Below are 22308 nucleotides of genomic sequence, written 5' to 3' on the forward strand. Positions count from 1 at the left end.
TGAGTGATGTTTTTAGTGCAGGGTCCCACCAAGCATTTGATTCGATATAAATAAATAAATAAATAAATAAAAGAAATTCTGACAAGTGACAAGAGCCCACCCCAACCAAGGGGCACAGATATCCAATATGTATGGCACAGTATTAGAATATATTTAGATAATATGTCTGAGTCCATGCTTTGGGAATTGGAAAGGAGGTGGGATGAGAATGAGAATCCCACTAATTAATGGGTCTCTCTGCTTTACAATGTTATTAAAGTAGTAATAATTGGCATCCACATTTCCACTTTCCCTTTGCTTGTATTTTTTATTATGATAAAAAGTCGAACGGTGTAGCATATAATATCTCAGTTGTGTTGAAGGACAGAAGTTTCCACGGACATTATTATATTGTCCTGTTTTCCATGACAATAACGTTCCCCACGTCCCGACCACTATTCCGCCTGCACAGCTCGACAAGCCCTGACCAGGTTTGAGCCGCCAGGGACCCACGCATTTTGCCCAGCGTTCCCGTCATTCGACAAAGGCCACATGGCTTAGTCAAAAGGAATTTCAATAATGAACTAGTATGCTTTTGTACTATGCATCCAAGATAGTAAATTTCTTACGTTTGTTCATATGAGAGAACAAGGTTCGAGTACATTTCGTGCCAAATATGTTAATGCTTTTAGCTCTACAAATTTCTTAAAGTTTTTTCTCATAATTTGATAGAATACAGTGAAGAATGCTTATTTGTTAATTTTCCTTTCTTTTTGTTTAATTCTTTATTTTTTGTTATGATATATATTATTCTGATTTTAAATGAATTTGAGGGTTTCATTAAGTTATTGATTTGGATTTTTTGTTACTTTATTGCATGAAAAACATGTTTTAGGATTTTATCTTAATTTATTATGTCTACAAAGACATGTTGTAGGATTTATTCTGCATTAGTTAAAGCATGTTGACCCTTTATGCACTTTGATTGACTTACACTGTTAATTGCATGAAAAGTAGATAACTTTCTTTCTTTATTTATTTGACAAGTTTCTTTCTATCTTTCTTTCTTTGGCCTGTTGTATGGACTAAGGATCTAAGTAGGGAATCCAGGTTTCAATGGTGTAGTGGGAAGGTATTGAACATAGCAAATAGCATCTAATGCTATGTAGAGGTTGAGTTTTGTGGCTGGGAAAAAATGAGTATCCAATACTTTCTCATTTCTGTATTTTCTTTTCAAATCTATCTTGTGGTTTGATACGATAAATAAAAATTTCTCAAAGTATATTTTAGTAAAGGTTTATATTGATTTATTGCCAGTGTATACTATTTGTGTATTATTATGTAATCAGAGAGTGACATCTTATAAAATATATAATTTTTTTAAAAAAAAATTATAAGTATTTCCTTTTTAGAGTACTCAAAATTTTAATTTATTTATTAACAAAGTGATAATATTTAATTTACTAATTGTGCATAAAATATGCACATTTGTATTAAATTATGAGAATGAACTTATAAATTGATTTTGGAATGGGACTGTGGTTGAGAGCAGCCTACAACACTCTACAACAGTCATGGCCGAGAAATACATTTTCAGCAATGACCAATCCAATAAGGCCGTACTTTTTTGGATCCAACCAAACTTAGCCTATTTATATTTGGGCCTTTAGATGTTTGTGGGCCCAAGTTGAACCCGTATTGGGGTCAACTTTTAGAGGAGGCTCAACCTTTCTCGGCGGTCCATTCCCCAATCTCAGAAAAGTCCCCAACAATGTATGCGGAACCAAATGCAAACTAATTTTTGACCAACTTTGTTAAGGATCAAAGGGAAAAAAACCAAAAATGTTGTGATTTTAAGGGACATGAGGAAAGTGCAGTTTTGAGATGTTTAGAGGGGGAGGTTTTTGTATTTAACTTCTAATGTTGACTATGATCTGCCAAAAAAAAATTGATATAATATTTAAAAAGATTTTTGAATTATTTAAAAAATTTTCTATAAATTTTTATTCTTTATTATGTTCAATTAAATTTTTATATTTTTATTTTAAATTAAATAAATCTTTATAAATAAGGATTGATTAATTATTATTAGTGTCTATTTGACTCGACTTTTTTTCAACTTATTTATTTTTTAAAAGTAAAAGTTGGATCAAATAAGATTTTGAGAAATTTTTTTAAAAAATAACCTTTTTTCAAAGAATAAAATAAATAAAAAAGTTTATGGAAAAGCTCTAGAATGAGCTTTCTCTTATCTTCTTTTAAAAATACGTCAACATTTTAAAAGAATTTTTCTTTTTATTTAAAAAATATCCTCATCTATTTAAAAAAATCTCAACATTACTCTCTAAAAAATATGCTCATTTATTAAATACTTTTATGGTAATTTTAATCAAGATTAAAGCTAATATAATTTATTTTACCAAACAACTTATTTATAAAAAAAAGTTTATAAAAATAAATTTTTCAAACAGTTTTAGCTTAATTTTAAAAACTATTATTTTTCTATAAGAGCCTCTTAATAGCTTTTAAACTAAAAAAAGTCAAGTCGAACAAGTTTAATCAAAATGAAACTGTCATTTTATGTCACATGACACTCATGTAGCATATTTATATATATTATAGTGGACGATAAAATGACATGTTGACATGATTATGTAGTACTTTTTACTTTACACGTTTAGTTAGCCAACTTTTGTTGGAATCAAAGATAAAGAGGAATAAAGATTAAAAATTTTTAAAACTAATATGTTGAACTTATCTAACGATTAAAATGCTCACAATAATTTTATGTAACATGTAAATAAAAAAGAATAAAAAAAAGCTTGAAAACGACGATGATGATCATCATATGATAAAAAGATACTTTTGAAATATGGGTTGACATAGCTCATGTTTAAGATAAGTACGATGAATTTCATCACTTTAATTGATAAGAGATTCCATATCATTGGTCCTAAAAATAGGTTTGAGTCATGACGTTTTGATTTTGAAACATTAAGATTTGGTGATTCCATTGTAGGAGAAATATTTAGATGATTTGTATTTTTTTCTTTTAAAAAATTTGTCAATTGTTTTTAATTTACTCATACTTTAATCAAACTTAAAAAAATTAATATAATCAATCTCTAATATTCTTATTTTATTTCTATTAAAACTTAAAATACTAAATATAAAACTATAATGTATAAAATATAAATAGTTAAATAAGATATATAGAATTTCATACCATGATTAAATATATAAATAGTTAAATAATATAAAGAGAAATAAGAAAATAAAAAAAACTTTACTTCCTCTTAATTTCATACAATAGTAGTAAGTGGTTTTGTCATTTTTTGTCTAAGCTCACAAGTTCATAATTTTTTTTTGAATAATGAAGTGCATTTCAGTGGTAAATTACAATAAAGTCAAAAGTGTGCTCTATTGATTAGTTACAATAAGAGAATAAAGTCAAAAGTATGTTTCAGCAATAAGTTATAGAAAAAAGAGTAAAATAAAAATAAAAAAACAAAAGAAAGAGAAAAAAAAAGGAGAGAAAAAGGTAAAAATAAAAAGACAAAAGAAAAAAGAAAAAAAGATGTGGAGAAACTTAAAAATTAAAATAAAGTTGAGTAAGACTCATGAGATATTTTATTATTTTTTATTTATATTAATTATTAAATAAAAAATTATTTAAAAGGGTTATTAAAAAAAATATAATAAATAAAAATTTTCAAAATTTTTGAGAGTTACAACCTCATAGATATACAACTTTCCAAGGTCATTAAAAAAGTATATAACAAATAAAAATTTTCAAATATTTTGGAGACATGGCTTCAAAATTTTATGACTCTGTTAAAGTCAATTTTAAATGAATATAAAATAATAAATAACATCTTAATTAATAACAGTTAATTAATTATTAAAAATAATAATTTATTTAATTTAAAATAAAATATATAAATTTAGTTAAATATAATAAAAATAATAATTTATTTGAAAATTTTAAATAATAATTTTTTCAAATACTATGTCTTCTATTTATACTTGAATTTAATGGCCGGCGCAATGAAAATCAGGCATGGTAGCGATACTGAGACTGTCATACGATGAAAACCTGGGCTAATACTTCCGGGTCTTCCATCATTTTAGGTGAAGGATTGATGTTGGGCCTCTGCAATCATTTATTCTAAAAGCAGCTCAAAATTGTTCAACTACTCGTTTCTTTATAAAATCTTATGCTTTGTAAAGAAAACATAAATCTTATGCTATGAAACGCCTTTACGTACAAGCTAAAATCACCTAAATTTTTTATTATATAATTCAAAATAATATATATTTCATAAATAGAAAAACCCTACTAAGGAATCGAAAAGCGAAACTGAAGCCCATCAAAAGTAGTCGAGCCGAAGCAGCCGACTAACCGAGGCAATGGGCAATGGGCAAATGGCGTTGCCCCGTGCCGTGAGGCGTGAGTCAGCGTAGAAAGGTTTGAAAAAGAGAAAACTTGACCAATTCAGCAAATTCTCATTGTTATCACAAAGTCCAACCTGGTAGCCTTATGGCAGACGAGTCCTTTTGTCTCAGTAGCGTTGCCTGACTGGAGAAACAAAACAATTTATACTCTTTTTTTTCTAAAGTATCAATTATTAAAAAAATTATAAAATACATAATTATTCGGCGGGCGATGGCGATTGGTTGGACTTTCACTTCTTTCTTTGGAATTCTGCTCTTTCACAACTCCCTATTCTTCTTTCTTCGTCATCGTCTGCTTCTTCTTTGGGTTTATACTGGTAAGATGACCTTTTTTTTTTTAATTTTGAATTTTTATGTGTTTATTTTTATTTTTATATTTATGGGAGTGGAATAATCAGGAGAAGCAGAGCAATGGGAGGGATTTGTTCGAGGAGCGGCGGGAATGGCAATGGAGCTGGAAATGCAAATGGTGGTGGTGGTGATCTCAATCATTACCAAAGCAAGGCTATTGTGGAAAATAGCCTGATGACTCCGCCACAAGTGAGGGAAGTCATGGGCAAGAGGACTGAGGAAGCCGATGATTTCTACGATGGAATTCCGCGTTTTACGAGGGGTATGTCCCAGAAATCTAGATCAGTTAGGTCCACGCAGGCTGCTGTTGCCAAGGTAACTGTCAAAGTCTGGTCTTTAAGAGTTTTACCATTTGCTTTCATTCAAAATATTATTAAACTAGGTCAAGCTTAGGCTGACAGCTTAAATGTTGTTAAATTTTCTCTTTGGGTAAGACTTACAAGTAGAGTTAGTTCCTTAGGTGAAGTTTCCAACAGAAAATGGGTTAATGAAAACTAAATTTGAAATTCAAAGCTGATAGTCAGTAGGATGCAATGAGTAGATAAATAATACTTAAAAGTTTAATTGAAAATAGTATTTGCACACAAAATTCAATCATTAGTTGATGAATGAATGAAAAGTTATCATAATTTTTCGTTAAATGACCATCTAAATAACATATTAAGGTTTTTTGTATATTTAGTCTATTTAACAAGCTCTTTTTAATCCAACAGCTTTGATTTTCAATTTTAGTTTTCATTTAATTGTTTCTGATTGGTTGGAAACTCTGCAAACTTCATTTAAGGAACTCTACTCTTTTGAACTCTCACAGATTCATCTTTATTTTTGCTATTATAAGAGTTTGATCGTTTTTTCATTGAGAACCTTATTAATGAAAGAGCTGTTAATATTACAGGTTTCAGAAGTGAGTTCGCGTTTAGGCAAAGCTGGTTCAGTTGGATTAGGAAAAGCAGTGGAGGTGTTGGATACTCTAGGGAGTAGCATGACAAGTTTAAATCCTAGCAATGGATTTGCTTCTGGAGTGGCAACTAAAGGCCATGAACTTTCAATTTTATCCTTCGAGGTTGCAAACACCATCGTAAAGGGTTCCAATCTTATGCAATCCCTTTCTAGAAGGAGCATAAAACATTTAAAAGAAGTGGTACTTGCTGCAGATGGTGTGCAAAATCTAATATCTAAAGATATGGATGAACTCTTAAATATTGTTGCAGTTGACAAAAGGTAAATTTGGTATCAACTACCCACAATAATGGCTTCAACTAATGAGCTTCCTAGTTGTGGCTATCCTTTTAGTATCTTATTTGTTTGAGAATGGTCTTCTTGTTCTTGAGAATCTACTAACTCATGCTCAAATTTTTTAAGAATCTGTTTAACTCAATATTCGCAGGGAAGAGTTGAAAATTTTTTCAGGAGAAGTGGTTCGTTTTGGAAATGGTTCAAAGGATCCTCAATGGCACAACTTGGAACGTTATTTTGAAAAGTAATGCACACTACACTATAGTTTAGTGAATATTGTTTTCAATGTGTTAAATGTGCTTCATTTGAGTGACATGTTAATTTCATTTTCCAGAATCAGTAGAGAACTTACTCCTCAGAAGCAATTGAAGGAAGAAGCAGAATTAGTGATAGAGCAGTTGATGATTTCAGTCCACTATACAGCTGTGAGTTTTATTATTTGCGTCGGTTAATACTAATATATCATGTACATAAATTTATATTTCTTTTGAGTTCTCTTGTTTTTCTTTAAGGTTTAGAGACTTCGAACTATCATATTCTTGAAGGACTTGAGCATCAAGATAGAGAACTTCTAAAGTTGACTCTCAAATTCAAACAAGTTGAAAATTATAACTAAAACGCAAAATGACTAGAACACTAACAAACATTCAATAAATTCTGTCTCGAAATTTACAGAAAATTTGCAAATTACTAAAATACTTAGACTCTTAAGTGCAGAAAAACTCAAACAAATATAATCCCCCATTTCCTAGAGCACAAGCAGTTGGAAAACTTAGACTTTATGAGACCATTCTAATCTATAATATCTAAAAGGCCTAACATCAAATAATGACCATAATTTGAGGTTCCCCCTTTGTGTTCAATCTTTCCTATCCTGAGTAACCCTGTTATCTGCATTACATGTTTTATCTATAAAACCTGGTGTACTGCTAGCAAACATATCATAGGTTCTTTTTGTTCATTGTTCTTGGTGTAATGCATAATCATTTGAGAGTTTACTATTTTATTGTGGATTAGCAGCTATAAAGAGAAGCAACAAAATCTCTTTTTGTATTGCAGGAACTATACCAAGAATTGCTGGTTTTGGACAAGTTTGAGCAGGATTACTTACGTAAGCGTCAAGAGGAAGATAATTCAGCTGCCACTCAGAAAGGTGACTTCTATGTCTCCTTTAATATGCATGTTTACTTATAATTTCTATATGTCGCTCTTGATTTGGAATGTTGCTATCCATGTTGCTTAGTAGATTTGTTATGTAAGTAATATTTAACCTATATTTATTGGCCAGAAGAGAAAAACCAAAATAACTGAGACATTTAGAACAAGTTGAGTGATAATGAAGTACAATGGTTAAAATAACTTGGTAACTAGAATGTTGGAATAGTATTGTGAGAAAAGGTAAATGACCAAATTAATGCTTAAATAAATATATCAAACAATTCCTTGATCCCTAAATATTTTCAATCTTTCAGAATCTGTTTGTATAGATTTATATTCTTAAGCATGTTGTCATATTCCTTTTGCAAAGACTTGATTTACAAGCCATAGACTCAACTGTCTTTTTGAAACCTACATACTTCCAAGTTTATGTTCTCAAGTCTCTTAGAGTCATCATACAAGCCATTATAAGCATTGTTCAAATTATCAAAGGGAACATGAGTGAGGCAGATTTTACCTTTGATTCATTTTCGTAAGTCATCAAGTAAAGATTGGTTTGTTGCTCTTTGTCTGAGTCATTCACATGGAGTATGGGATCATTATTAGACAATGTAGCTATCATTGCTTTTTTCTTCTTACACTACTTTTTAGTGGACTTTGATTAAGGCATTCTTGACCGAAACAAAAGAGGAGTTAAGTAAGGGCAATCCTTTTTGCATCATGCCAAGTTAATTGGTCTGACCAATGGCTTCTAGCTGAGTTGGTTAGGTCCTCCCTGTTTGAGGAGTGCAGGTGACGGGTTTGGATCCCTCATCCTGCAAGTTGGGGGCAGTTCCCTATTGCCTAGTAAAAAAATAGTCATTTGATATTTCTTGGTTGACTCCCACTTGGATTGATGTCTCCAAGATTAATTTTGGTCATTCTTGAAGTTTTTCTTTCCATTTCTCTGCATTTATGAATTGAGAGGCCTTCTATATCTCCTAGCCGTGCCGCTATTTGATCATCCTTACTATAATCAATTAGATCATCAAATGATCAAAGTCCTCGTCGAGTGTTTGCCTTGAAAGAAATGTGTCTCTTTCTTTTAGTCTCTTCCTCCAAACTTTTTGGATTGATTCAATAAGCTAGAAGGCATACAATTAATTCTTCGTAAGAGTTTATGGTTCTGTTACTTTCTCAATATCTGTAACGTTGAAGTACATGTCTTAGAAAATACATAAAGGAGTTTCTTCACAAGCTCTACTTTGATGTCATTTAATTCTATGGACTTGGCACTAACAGATTCTTCAAGCTTCCTTCTAAGCATTTAGAAGTTGTGATTGAGCATATTCATGATAGATTCCTTTATTTTACTGCTTACTTCATGAGTTACCATTAACTTGTTCTTAATCTCTTTGAATGATGTACAAGTTTATATCTAGTTGGATTTTGTGGCATTGAGAGCAGGATGGAGGGCATTAATTGTCTTGAAGTTGGAATCCTTATCCTTCTCATTTTAGCATTAGACTGCTTGGTCCCAACTTTTGTTACTTTCAAATTCTACAAACCTTCATGGGGACAAATGTACCTTCATCAGTAACCTTTGGAGGTGATTTTTATCGAAGTTCAATATTAAACCCTTTAAACTATAAATAAATGGCTTTCCTATTGATTGACATGTTGAGTTTTTGATTGAATAGATAATTTTAACAGTATGTTGGGTGTTGATATTCATTAAAGATAGTATATAGTTCGTCGAGGAAAAAAACGAGTATATATTTTAGGTTGGGCAAAGCTTCTGATGGTAGCTAATGCATATATGGGCATTAGTGGAAACCTAACCTTTAGGGCTGATCAAGAAGTTCGGTATTCTGTATTTAGTCTGAAAGACTCATAAGCAAGAAGACCTTGAAAAGCATGTTATTCATAGAATTTTAGCAAATTGGATAAAATAAGAAGTTTTACAGGGATAATAAGTGATTGTAAGAACTTACATGTTGGAGAATTTTGTGAAATGACCTTGAATAGGCTATATGCTTTATGTTTTTGTCAATTAGAAGACAACTAAATCCATAAGATGAATGCTGCTGAAATAAATATGTTGAAATGAGTGTGCAGTCATAGAAGAAAGGACAACAAAAAATAAAGTCATTTGTAAAATGAGAACAAGCTAAGAGAAGGATGTTTGAGATCAGATTTGTGAAAAATAAAGGAGTTTCCTTATTGACATGCCACAATCTTGGACAGGATTGAAAAAGACTACATGTCACTGGAAGTAGTAGATGGGTCGATCTTAGTTTCCTTTGTCTAGCTTCCTTTCTTGTTGGGACTTCTCTGATGTGAGAAGTGGCATAAAGGAAGAGGAGAAGTCGAGGGAGAGATGAAGGAAATGGTTACACCTCCATTACCTGTTTCTAGGAATATATAGATCTTTGTATTTGGAATTTGTTCTTGCAACAATTAATCCACATGTTTCATTTCTCAAAGAAATATTCACATGAGTTGCAGATTTAAGGCCTGTGCCATTGAGGGAGAATAGCACATATATATTTTTAAGTTTTATCTTTTTAGAAAGAATACATGAATTACTTTTAGTCTAGGGTATTTTGAATTTTTTTCTTAATTAAAATGTCAACACTCATATGGCTCTCTAACCTTTTTGTGTGCATATATCTCTTTATATTTCTTTATCTTCCCACTTCCCCCGACCCTGTAGAAGAAAATGAAAGCTGTGTAGAATTTGAGAGAAGCTTGAACAGGAGTGGACCTATTTCTCTGCTAACTATTAAAGATTAAACTTGTTCATTTTTCTTCAATATGCAGGTGACAGCCTTGCTAACTTGAGGGCAGAACTAAAAAGCCAAAGAAAGCAAGTAAGAAATCTTAAGAAGAAGTCACTTTGGTCCAGAAGTTTGGAAGAGGTAGTTGCAGAGTACTCTTTATATAGCCTTTATATGTTTTCTTATAGTTGATATTTTTGCCATCTCTCTCTCTCTCTCTCTCTCTCTCTCTCTCTCTCTACTAATATTTTTTAGAAAGGTAGAAAAGGGTCAAGACTATTTACTAATTGGTTAGTCTCATGAAATGCTTGATGGAGAGCAAAACTTGACAATGCTACTTGTTCAACCTGTAATTTTCTGTTGCAGGTCATGGAGAAACTTGTAGATATTGTCCATTATTTAATCTTGGAGATCCACTATGCTTTCGGAAGTGCTGGTATGAACTTATCCAATGTGCTTTAGCTTATTTTGATTATGTAATATTCCTATTTGTTAATTATCAAATATTGTAGTCATGGCAGAGGCTCGTTTGTGACCGTTTATTTATTATACTATTTACTATTGATCCCTTTTTATCTTTTTTCATCATAATCAATGTTTTTTTTTAGTTTATTTTCATATTCTTCTATTTATGTACAAGTATGGCACATACTTATTTTTATATTTTGAAGTATTATCTGACTCAATTGGGTATTGGGAAAGATTATGACAACAAACCAATTACTCAAAATTGTGCACTGATGGTGAAACCTCAAAGTAGTGAGTTCTAAAGATTAGTCTTAAATCTCTGATGTTGTGAATAGATTTTACTTTTGGTGGATATATTTTTACTGATCTCACTTGAACTCAATGCATTTTCCTTATGAGATTTCTCTATAGAATTCTGAAGTTCACGTCCCCATTTTTATTGTTTTGGATTCTTGATCTCAATTCATGTCTTTTTTATGTTTTGTGGTGCCCATCTTATTGGTTCATTGATTCATCCTCACATTTTCTTTGTGTGACTTTCCTCTAGAATCTGAAGTTCGTTTTCTATGTATTTGTAATTGTCTGTCTGTACTTCATGATTTAATTCCTTCCTACTATGTCTCCCAGTAGTGGTTTTCCTACTTCATTGTGCATTCATGTCTTGATGGGTTTCACATGCAAAAGTTGGTATTGCCTTGTATTAGGAGCTACCAAACTATCGAGGAGTGGGAAAGATAGATTGATGTATTAAGATCATATATCACAAGTTTGTTACCATGCTGCCTTCTCTCTCCTTCCCTCCTGTCCTTAACAAATATGTCTCCTCTAGAAAGACATGACAATAAGTATCGAGAGTTTCTTCACTCACGTTTCTACACTTTATAGACATAAAATCATGTGCAGAATTCTCCAGTTTTCTAGGTATTACTTGTCTTATAAACTTTTTTTTTTTTGGAGTCCATATGGAAGCCTTGGTTTTAAGCTACACAATGGGAGGTAATTCTCTCTCATCTTATAATCCATACCCTCCTACCCATGATTCAACCTTCAGATCTTCCAACTGAAAATCCTATGTTCTAAATGTATTGGTGTCCCGTTTGGACACTTTTCTTTTGCACTCATTCCTTTTATCTGCACCCTCAAGTGTTTGTTCAGAACTTGTTTTCATATAGAGAAGTTTCAATAATCTACTGTTTTTAATTTATTTGACATTCTATAGAGTATCAAGTATCAGCCAAAGGATCTGTGAGCAATCATCAAAGACTGGGACCTGCTGGCCTTGCTTTGCATTACGCAAATATAGTTATGCAAATTGATACTCTTGTGAGTTTGTATTCTCTTATTTTCTTTTGCATGTTATCCTGTGTGGCATTGATTCTGTCATCCTGCTTAAGCATTTTGCGTGTTTCTTTTATTTTTATTGATATTGCTGAAAACTACTTAATATGACAATTTTGAAGCATGCTGATAGCATCCTTAATTTGAACTGCTCCCAATGTTATGAATGTACACGACATTTTAAAACTTAGTCTTCTTGGTTTTGCTTCTCGTTTTTAATTTTACATTTTCAAACTTCCTTCTGTTTTTATTATGTCCATCAGGTAGCCCGTTCTAGTTCTGTTCCTGCAAATACAAGGGATGCATTGTACCAGAATTTGCCACCCTCAGTAAAATCGGCTCTACGCTCAAAATTACAATCTTTTCATATTAGAGCAGAGGTTGTCCATGGTTTGTCAATATATTTTCTTTTTTAAAGTGAATATGCCGTCTTGTTTCCAAAAATAAAGTAAAAGTCCAAAACTCAAAAGGAGGGAAATTTGTTTTTTGCTGTTTCTTGCACAACCAAGCAGAGCTTTTATTAGAACTGCCCAGTAATCCTCTTCTGTCTGTTAATTATTGTTCTGATACGTTTATATGTAATTCTGCAGCTTACTGTTAACGAAATCAAAGATGAGATGGAGAAGACATTGCAGTGGCTTGTTCCGGTAGCCACTAACACAGCCAAGTAAGATGGCCATACTTTTTTCTTCTCTTTGGATTCAAAGATGGCCAGCTTTATCACAAATAACAAGCTTTTATCTTTTCCTTTTTTTTAACTAGTTTTCAATTTTTTGATGATTTCATTTCTTGTACCCTTCTAATAATCATCTTTGTTGCTTTGGTTGCATTTACACAGAGCCCATCATGGTTTTGGTTGGGTTGGGGAGTGGGCAAACACAGGGTGAGTAACAATAGTTTTTTCCCTCATTCTCTTTTTGTTTAGGGTGTTGAAATTAGCAAAATATGCCACAGTGAAACAACACATTGGACATCTTTTTAACACAGTTCGAAGCTCAACAGGAAGCCTACCACTGGGCCAGCTGATGTGATTCGGATTGAGACACTCCATCATGCTCATAAAGAGAAAACAGAGACCTTTATTCTTGAACAACTATTGTGGCTCCACCATTTGGTCAACAAATCAAAGTCAGGTGCCCCTGTTGGCTTGAAAACATCTATCAAAACCCTACCTACACCTTCACAGAAGATGAATGAGCAGCCCAAACATGGGTCTACCAATTCTCTAACATCAGAAGAACAGAAGTTGTTGCAGGATTTAACTAAGAAAATACGAATCCGGGGTATTAGCAGAAGTTCGGATTTTGACTATGAGAGGAAGAGGTTGAGAAAGCATGATCGGCTGAGCAAGAGTACCAGCCACTCTCCTCCAAGAGAAAGCAAGGAAAAGGCCTCTACTAAAAGGCTTCCCTCCGGGGTTTCCATCGTTGGTTTTGGCATGTACAAAGAGAAAGCATTGGATGTTATTGACAGAGTTGACATTCTCAGATAATTCGTAGAACGGAGCAGCGTGGAAGAGCAACACAACACCTATATACGGATTAATGAGGTCTTGGCATATACATAATTTTCTCCTGCAGTTACTAGCGTAAGAGAGGTGTCTAAATCCTGTTGCACCCAAAAGTACATTGTGAAATTTCAGCTGAATCCATCAAGCTCTACATTTCCTTTGGCTAATTCGGGTGCTGGGCTCTATGGTACTCAGCTGCTGCCGTCAAAAGAGTATTTCTAGGATGCAAGTTTATCTAAGACCGAGAGATTGTTGAAGCTGTGATAGGGCATGCGTTGTGTTTTTGGCTGTTGGCGTAGTTCCTGTAATTGTTGTGTACAGACTACAGAGTGTTAGATCAGGTTAGTTTTTGGAAGAGATTACATGACCTCTTTGTTTTGTTTATTTTCATGGGATGGGTCCGACTGCCATGGCTAGGAAAATGATCAGCTATTGCTCAAACAACGTTGGCATTATCTGTAAAATTATATGCACTGCATGTGACTATGTGATATTAATGTATTTTTTAAGATTAAAATTCTATGGCTGAGCCAAAAAATAAAAAAGATTACAATTTTAAAGTATAAATAAGTGAATCTTTTTTTCTTAGCTCAAGCTATTGGGGTAGGGTATCTTGTAGAAAGTACTAAAACCAACTCAATGATACCTCATTTTACTAGGATAAAATTGTACATAAAAGGATTGACTTAGGTTGAATAAGTATTTCTCTCATTTTTTGCAAAGATTGAATTTGGAAGGATGAAAAAGAAACACAATTTCATACATTTTTCTTTCTCTTCTCTTATCAAACAGGAAAAATGAAAATGAATTGAAAGAACTGTTTTCCTTCCACCCTTTCCTTTCTTCATCTTTGCCTCCTAACAAAGACACTATTTCCCTCTTACCAAACACAAACTAAAAAGCTTATCACTCATGATGATGTGAGAAGGCCAACAGCAATTTGTTCTTAATGGTTGGTTGGACATGACGGCTACAGTTCCAAGTCCAACCAAACTTGAGGACAATGAGTGCAATAAACTCATTGCAGAAATGTTTCTAGATAGGAGAGAGATGATTGCTAGTAAATTCTCTATAAGAATATTGATTTCATACTCATAATAATAAATGGAAGTTCAAATCTGCAAGCTGACAAACAAAGCTTTGCAAGCCAAATGGTTATTTGTCTCTTCTTCAAACACTTGAAATTTAAGGTTCAAATCTACTTAGACTTACTTGTATGTAATAATAATAATAAAAAAAAATCTGCAGCTAACAATATGGACATGTTTTTCTTGGCCTTGAAGACAAACCACTATTTAAGATTGCAAGTTGGACTGGGGATCAAACACTCGTCCAACTAAGGTTTTGCTGCTACCAAATCTTACAATTAAACTAATTACTATAAAGCAAGTTTAGACTGGGAATCAAACACTGGTACAACTAGTGGTTGCCTGGTACCAAATATTACAGCTCTAAATCCAACAACTACAAATATTTCAAAATATGTTGCGTAGATAGTGGTGTTTATGAACAAACAAAACCTAGTTCACACGACTTCAAATGCAACAAATTTGGTGCTTATTTTTAATTATGCAATGGTTATTTCCATCTATCATCATTCTAAAAACAAGGATGATAAATAGTTGTCTCCCACATGAAACCGAGCAGTGGGCTACAGCAAACAAGATACCAAAGCGTTCAAGAATATTTTCATAAATACCAAGGAACTTTCCCCCGGAGCTTTAATGAAGATCTGTCATCTTATTGAGGAATCAGTGCTTTCATGACTAGACAGATGCAGGTCAGCAAGGTCTGCACTAATAGAGAACTTGAGCCATCTTCTTTTCTCAACATACTTGAGAGCAGGCTGCATTACAAGGCCAATCACAACAGCAACAAGGCTAACCACTGCCACTTTGAGAGAAGAAAGAGCCAAAACAAGACAAATCAATATGGTTGGAGGAATGCACATAAGAACAGACCCAACTGTTCCTACAGGTATTTTGTAAGGTCGGGATGCTGCTGGATATTTCATCCTTAGCCTTACAAATGCTATGAACTCCAAAATCATCCCAAAACAGTACAAGAAGTTCTCTGCAGCTACAATCTCTTGAAAGCTCATCCATGATAACAATATAACACCAGAAGCTGAGAATAAAATCCCAATTAGAGGAGTTCCATATCGAGACCTCTTGCCAAAGAACTCTGGTAGCATCCCACGTTCAGCCATTCCCAACAGTTGGAAAGAGTCACTACTCATCTCAGCCACAAACATCCCCATATTTGACATTGCAGCAGCTGCTTGGATCCACCATCTCAACCAAACTCCACCTAGCATTTTAGCGATGTCTGAGAAATAACCATCAGTCCACAGCTCACGATCAAGGGGAAGAGCCCCAGTACCAACCAAAAGAGGAAAGAAATACCCAAGAACCACCAAGATCAAAGCGTAAAACAAGGCTTTTGGGAGAGTTTTCTTTGGGTTCTCTACCTCTCCAGCGAGTGTACTGATTGAGTCCCAATAGTTTAGATTCCAAAAGAGTGTATTCAAATATAAATTCCAATCCACATCATGCAGATTTGCGACAAACCATCTTGAAGGCTTCAATTTCGGAATTGCCACAAACCCCATGACCACAAAAGGAAGGATTGAGAAAACCCCAAGAAGAACAGCAACCCATCCCACAATGGTTAAACCCCTATAGTTCATGTAAGTAAGCACTAGAGTCAGAGCTAACACAGCTATAATTCTTGGTAAGCCACCTCCTAAAGCAGGGATCCCTGACTTTAAATAGTCAAGAAACAAAACAGGATACAAAGCATTATCAATGACCCCACTCAGCCATTTCATCCAGCCTTGCTGAAATCCCCAATAGGGACCTAATGCAGAAGCAACCCAAACAACATAACCACCATTTTCAGGGAACATGGTACCCATCTCAGCAGTAATTAATGCTTCAGGAACACTCCAAATGAATGGAAACACCAAAAACCCAAGAAGGGCTAGCAACGGCCCAGCTGCTTGGACACTGTCCTCAACCCCAAATGGACCTCCAGAAACCTCATAGAAGATGAGGAAAATAAGTGGTAAAACTGATACTTTCTTAAAGTTATCTATCCTGGGAGTAGGCACTTCGCCAATGTTAACGTATTCAGTGCCTTCAAACTGCCCCATCGCACCAGAAACTAGCCTATCCGTTGTGTGCCTTAATTTCTGTATCCATAATCAAGTTCTCAGCAAAATAGCAACTTGGTTTATTTTTGTCCTTACTTCAAAAGCAGATGAGCAAAATTTAAAACAAATATGCTTCATGACATCCATCAAGACAGGTGAAAAGTACATAAACATGGTTTTCAAGCAAGCAGACAAAATGAACCTTAAATAGAGCATATTCTCAAAGCAGATAAACTGGTCATAAAATTAAATTGCACATGATAACCAAAGTGCACTTGAATATAGCAATATGAAACTGAAGAACTTCAAAAATAGAACTTTTGATGAACTATTAGATCCAAATGAAATTTAAAAGAATATATATCTATGTATCAATGTAGACCACACCGTTAGATACTGATAACCCTTGAACCTCATAGATTGCAACCCAAACATGGAGTTGCCTTTTTCAACAAAAGTACATATAACTTACTTTTCAACTTCCAAGTGATTATAAGAAATCATAGACTGAGAGAAAACTATGCAGATTTATAAAGAAAAGATTAGATTTCTAAACCCTAATAAAGAGAAAGAGAGGTCAGCCACTCAATTAAACTACTGATGTTTCTCTTCTCTTGGCCGTGTGCACTTAAAGACCTTAGCTTTTACTCTTTCACCGTCACTTTGGTGAAAAGTTAAAACTGCTGGAGGAACATATTTGAAGATTAACAATTAAATTTTTATTTTCTTAGATAAAGCATGATTTTACTTGTTATACAAAACAATTATGTTGGTATTGCTGTTATGTTTAGCCATTTGCTCATTTTTAACCAATTATCATAACTTTGCTTTCTACTGCTTATTAACACTTTATAGCAAGTTTTGAGAAATCAAAAAGCACATAACATAATAGCAAGTAGTAAAAACAGAAAGCACCATAGCCGGAAAACTGATAGCCACTGAAAACCAGCCCAGTGCCCAAGCAGGCAGATTACCTCATCCTCTTCACCACTCTGCGGTTGCTTATCAACAATAGTCTGTGAAACTGAAGCAGGCAGATTCTGGGGAGTTAAGCAACCACCTGCTGGTTGACCCGCAGCTTGAGGGTCACCGGAAACTTCCGAAATTGCTTCCATACCAAGATCAGAACGAAGTCAGATTCAAGATAACAAGTAAAGGAAAAAAATGGGTGTGGAATTTGATGGACTAGAGACACCAATTAACAAAAGCACTTTAATTAAGATATTAGTTTCAACTTATTTTACATTAATTATTTATTTGTATCCTTAGTTTCCCAAACGGTTTGTTTATCCAAAATTTTGGTTATTTTCTGCAAATGGCAAAAGCAAATGCCAATAAATGAAGCCGACAATACTGGGTTTGGATGATATATGAGAAACAAGACAATATCTCTCACATGGACAATGTGTGGGCATAAAATTGACAAATTAAATATACATATATATATATATATATATATATATAAAACAAACTGGTAGAAATTGAAAGACCGGAACAAGGAACTATTATACCTGAGCTAGAAGTGCGTTTTCCGCGTTGTGAGGAAAATTATATGGTTCATGAACATGGGTCCAATAAATGTAGAGAGAGTGGGGCGAAGCTGCTCCGTACAGGAAGCAGAGAGACAACCTAACGCTGTAAAAGTCAGCTCATCGGCCACATCCCTGTTCCCTGAACGGCGTGTGTGCTTAAAAATATATATATTATTCTCTCCTTTACGCTTTCTACCCTTTTTTTTTTTTAAATAATTTTTTAAAATTTTCACTTTTGACCCTCTCTTTTGAGGATTATAACTAAAATGTCCTTATTGTCAAATTTTAAACCAAAAAATATTAAAAAAATCAAATCGCATCCTGAGTCAAATTTAGGTATAAATTTTATAGATTCGAGTTGAAATTATTGATTAATTTATTTTAGTAATAATTATAATATTTTTATTAATTTTAATTTTAAATAATTTTAAATTTTTTTACTACAATTTGATCGTATGCTAATCAAGATATTTGATTAAAATGCGATATACAATCAAAATTATTGTTTTACACAGAAGAAAAATCATGCATTTTTTATATTATCACAAAGATTAATCTTTAATTTTTATTTATTTTCCGACTTCTAAAGTAATAGGTAAATAAAAAAGTAAAATAAAAATGATATCCAACTTAATTTGTGTAATTCATGAATAATTATATCTTAGGCATGGAATATTATTATCTCATTATAGTAATTTTTTATTGAATTAATGGAATTAATACAAACTCATTTTCATTTGTAAATTTAAAACTTTTGGATTTAACATCAAAGTTGGCGTTTATAATGCATGAAATTGTATCGTGTTTGCATAATACAAGTTGGTGTATGACCCACAAAGAATTATTTCGGGCAAAGGCGGAGGGAGGGGAGCTAGTAGGGCCCTAATGCCCTTAAAATTTTAAAAAATTTATATTTTTTCTTTGTTTTATTTTAAAATTTTATCTTTATTTTTTANATTCTTTCAAATATTAAATTTTTTATTTTCGTCCCCTCAAATCTAAAATCTTGACTTCGTTATTAATTTCGAGCTACGATTTTTCGTGTGTATCCTTAACACATATGTATCTTGAATTATATATTTTACTACCTATTAATTTGAAATGTCATGTTCTCATTAAATCATGAAAAATTCCTTATCATTATAAATAGTCTTTCCTATTAATTTGAAACCACCTTTTTGAAGAGATTAGTATTCACTATGTTAAAATATTTATATATATCTTAACACACTCTATTAAGAACTTAGTAAACATTTTCATTGTAGCATTATTTTCTCACATTTATTACATTACTAATACGTTTGATTCGCGGAATAGATAAGAATAAAATAAAATAGTTATTTTATGAGAATAGAATTAAGATAAAAATATAATAAAATAAAATAGTTATTATATTATGGAATAAAACAAGAATTGCTATTTTGACTTATACAATATTTAGTTGGTAATAATAACTTTAGAATAAGAAAGGAATAGGTAATAAAAAGATAAAAATATCTTTTATTATATTAACATTTATTTTCATAAAAAAAATTATCTTTATTATAATTTAACTACATATTTATCTCAAAAGATAATTATTCATTATAATTATATTTTATCAAATATTTATCCCAAAAACAAAAAATAATTATAATTTACTTACATAATTTTACAAATGGACAAAATTATTCTAGAATATAATTATAAGACTTACGTCTTAGAGGTCCATCATGATAACCATAGTTGCTTAGTTTCTTATTATTTTTCAATTAATATACTTTTTTTTTAAAAGTCATTAGTTTGCATTCATAAAAGGATAAAAAATGTAATTATTTCCCATCTTTAGATGAGTTTGTCGACACCAAGAGCAATCCAGAATTTACACACCTTAGCATAACTCCAAAAGATTGTAACCAAAAGAAAAGGAGCATAACTAATCTTAACCAAACTATCAATTCATTTTTCCACCATGTCCCCATTTGCTATTCTACCACTTACATAAACCGTCAATGACACAAGTTACAGTAGATAAAAAACTGAAACAAGTCTGAGGCATGATACACTATGCTTAAAAATAATTTTTGTCCCTTTGGAGTACGAAACTCAGTATAAAAGATTAAAGCGGTTATTCCCAGGATTTAACAAAATTTTCTTCAATAGTTTGCATAAACTATCAGGGATACAAAGCATTTCCTGAATAGTTTGCACAAACTATCAAGGATATAGAGCAGCAGAAAATATAAATAAGATGAAGAAAAAAATTGAGGTGTGTTGAGAATGAAGGTAAAGACTAGTGTTTATGGGAGGAGAGGTGAGAGAATTAAGAGAAAATCAAGATAAAATATTCTGTAACAATATAAAAATAATGTTATAACAGATAAGAGGAAGAAGAGAAAATTGAGGTGTGTAGAGAATAAATGTGGAGGTTGTTATTAGGAAGGAGTGACTGAGAGAATCAGGAGAAAATCAAGATAAAATAAATCTGCAACGTTATAAAATATTCTGAAAAACCAAACCAACAATTGATTCAAACATATGACTGAGTCACCACTAAGGTACAAAATGTCACTTTGACTTAACCTATGTGTATACTTGCCCTTTTTTTTTTTCTTGTTTACAACAAGTTCACAATGAGGTTGCTTATATAAAGCACTAATATCTTTTATACTTAGACAATGTGAGATAGAAACTTTAAGAGATATCACTATATGTCTAATAATCCTTCACATATTTCATAAAGTTTCATAATAGGAAGGTTTTGCTGGGTTTAATTTCACTCGAGTGTAATGTATCGAGATTGGTGCTTTTTAAGCTATGAACTAAGCTTAAAACAAAATGAAATATAAATCACAAAATTTTAGTGAATTTTATAACATATATGAACCATAAATTCTTTATGTGAAATATGATTTTCATCAATCACATTACACTCCCACAATTTTTACTGTTCAGTGATATTTTACGTGAATAAGCTATGGGCGTGCTTGGTTATTCATAAGTGCTCTAAAGCATTTGTCACAATTCTCATAGGAGCAGCCCCACTACACTTATATAGGTAATTCTATCAAGTATATACTGTAATTTAATATACTACTTATAAAGGATATGAAATTCATTAACAACATGTTTAGTTGAAGGGAATGGAATAGTCGTTCCCTCTATTCCTAATTCTTCTTTAACAATTTATTTGGTTGGAAGGAATGACCATTCCTTGGAATTGTCATCCTTGGTATTGGCTATTCCAAAAGGCAAAGAATAGAGTAAAAACATTAATGGATAAAAATGTCCTTCATTAATTTGAAGAATTATCATACTATATAAAATACATTTTATTCATTTTTTACAATCTCTTTCTCTCTCTACCAAACTACCTTTCTCCTTCTCTCACTAAATTAAAATGAATTTAAAATTTAAAAATAAAAAAGAAAAAATTAAAATGAATTTAAAATAAAAAGGTTTAGGTTTTAATTATACACTATGAAAAGTTAATATTTTAAACTCAAAAATTAAAATAAAATTAAAATTAAATTTTTTTTATATTTTAATATTTTAAAAATAAAACGATAAATTAATGTTTTAATTGTAAATATTTTAATTTAAAAATTAAATATTATAATAAATGGTATTTTTGTCATATATCTCTTATTCATTAGTTATTCCTAAAACTATTCCTGTCAACTAAATATTAGAATAATTGATCATAATAATTTATGTCCTATTCCATTCCTATGAATTAAATTACGTAATAGTTATTCATTTTTTATTCTATTCTTACGGAATAACTATGTCATTTCCACTATATTCCTTCCTGCAAACCAAACACACCTTAAGAGTTTAACTCAACCTTTTATTCATTGTAGTCTTGCACTATTTACATATTATAGGAGGGATAATAAATTTTAATAGTGTATCAATTTGCCAACAAATAACTTGTTATTATCTATATGAACCTAATTCACGGTATTGTTACTCACATAGGTTGGGTTGCAACTATTATTAATTTTTCTCAATTGGCTTAAGTTTCATTTTCCTCCATGTATCATTAATTAATTTCCTTCCCAGGGGTTTAGTTAGAAGATTGACCAAATTCAGTTCTGACTTCACATAATTAATGGACATAATTCTATATCTAAACAATTGCTTTATCACATTATGTTTTAAATGAATGTATCTATTCTTACCATTGAAAGTTTTATTTTTTACAATGGCTATTGCCACTTGGCAATCACAATGCATATACATAGAAAGTGTTGGTTTCATTCTCAACGGAATATCTATCAAGAGATTTTTTTAACTATTTAGCCTCATTGCCAATCAACTCCAAAGCTACAAATTCTGGTTCCATTGTAAATTTAGTAATTATTATTTGTTTGGTTGATTGCCAAG

General features: G+C 32.0%; 2 protein-coding genes across 6 annotated transcripts; one reads left to right on the forward strand and one right to left on the reverse strand.

The window, feature by feature from the left end:
- Positions 4426-13774, forward strand: LOC18611985. Of its 4 annotated transcripts, none has more exons than XM_018114101.1 (13): positions 4428-4751; positions 4833-5100; positions 5681-6006; positions 6173-6265; positions 6356-6446; positions 7081-7174; positions 9982-10079; positions 10305-10374; positions 11626-11729; positions 12008-12124; positions 12335-12411; positions 12583-12627; positions 12699-12820. In XM_018114101.1, exons 2-13 carry the CDS (start codon positions 4846-4848, stop codon positions 12724-12726), a joined length of 1398 nt encoding a protein of 465 aa, XP_017969590.1. In that variant the 5' UTR covers positions 4428-4751; positions 4833-4845; the 3' UTR covers positions 12727-12820. The 4 variants fall into 4 exon arrangements, with proteins under 4 accessions (XP_017969589.1, XP_017969590.1, XP_007048589.2 ...); XM_007048527.2 differs by having other exon boundaries at positions 4595-4751; positions 12732-13774; XM_007048526.2 differs by having other exon boundaries at positions 4596-4751; positions 12747-13774.
- Positions 14645-18080, reverse strand: LOC18611986 (probable polyamine transporter At1g31830). Of its 2 annotated transcripts, XM_018114040.1 has the most exons (3): positions 17920-18080; positions 17383-17516; positions 14645-16447 (listed from the first exon to the last, which is right to left on the reverse strand). In XM_018114040.1, the coding sequence occupies exon 3, from the start codon at positions 16406-16408 to the stop codon at positions 14990-14992; it is 1419 nt and encodes a 472-aa protein (XP_017969529.1). In that variant the 5' UTR covers positions 16409-16447; positions 17383-17516; positions 17920-18080; the 3' UTR covers positions 14645-14989. The 2 variants fall into 2 exon arrangements, with proteins under 2 accessions (XP_017969529.1, XP_017969528.1); XM_018114039.1 differs by lacking the exon at positions 17920-18080 and having other exon boundaries at positions 17383-17523.

This window comes from Theobroma cacao, chromosome 1 (assembly GCF_000208745.1).
Source record: "Theobroma cacao cultivar B97-61/B2 chromosome 1, Criollo_cocoa_genome_V2, whole genome shotgun sequence".
Classification (NCBI taxonomy): domain Eukaryota; kingdom Viridiplantae; phylum Streptophyta; class Magnoliopsida; order Malvales; family Malvaceae; genus Theobroma; species Theobroma cacao.

What these genes read in the sequence shown, in the direction of transcription:
- LOC18611985 (XM_007048527.2), top strand. Translation starts at nt 4,846, where the DNA reads ATGGGAGGGATTTGTTCGAGGAGCGGCGGGAATGGCAATGGAGCTGGA. An exon ending in TTGGAACGTTATTTTGAAAA is followed by an intron (nt 6,266 to 6,355) that starts GTAATGCACACT and finishes TTCATTTTCCAG; the next exon opens with AATCAGTAGAGAACTTACTC. An exon ending in TTTCAGTCCACTATACAGCT is followed by an intron (nt 6,447 to 7,080) that starts GTGAGTTTTATT and finishes TTTGTATTGCAG; the next exon opens with GAACTATACCAAGAATTGCT.
- LOC18611986 (XM_018114039.1), bottom strand. Translation starts at nt 17,523, where the DNA reads ATGGAAGCAATTTCGGAAGTTTCCGGTGACCCTCAAGCTGCGGGTCAA. An exon ending in AGAGTGGTGAAGAGGATGAG is followed by an intron (nt 16,448 to 17,382) that starts GTAATCTGCCTG and finishes TTATGGATACAG; the next exon opens with AAATTAAGGCACACAACGGA.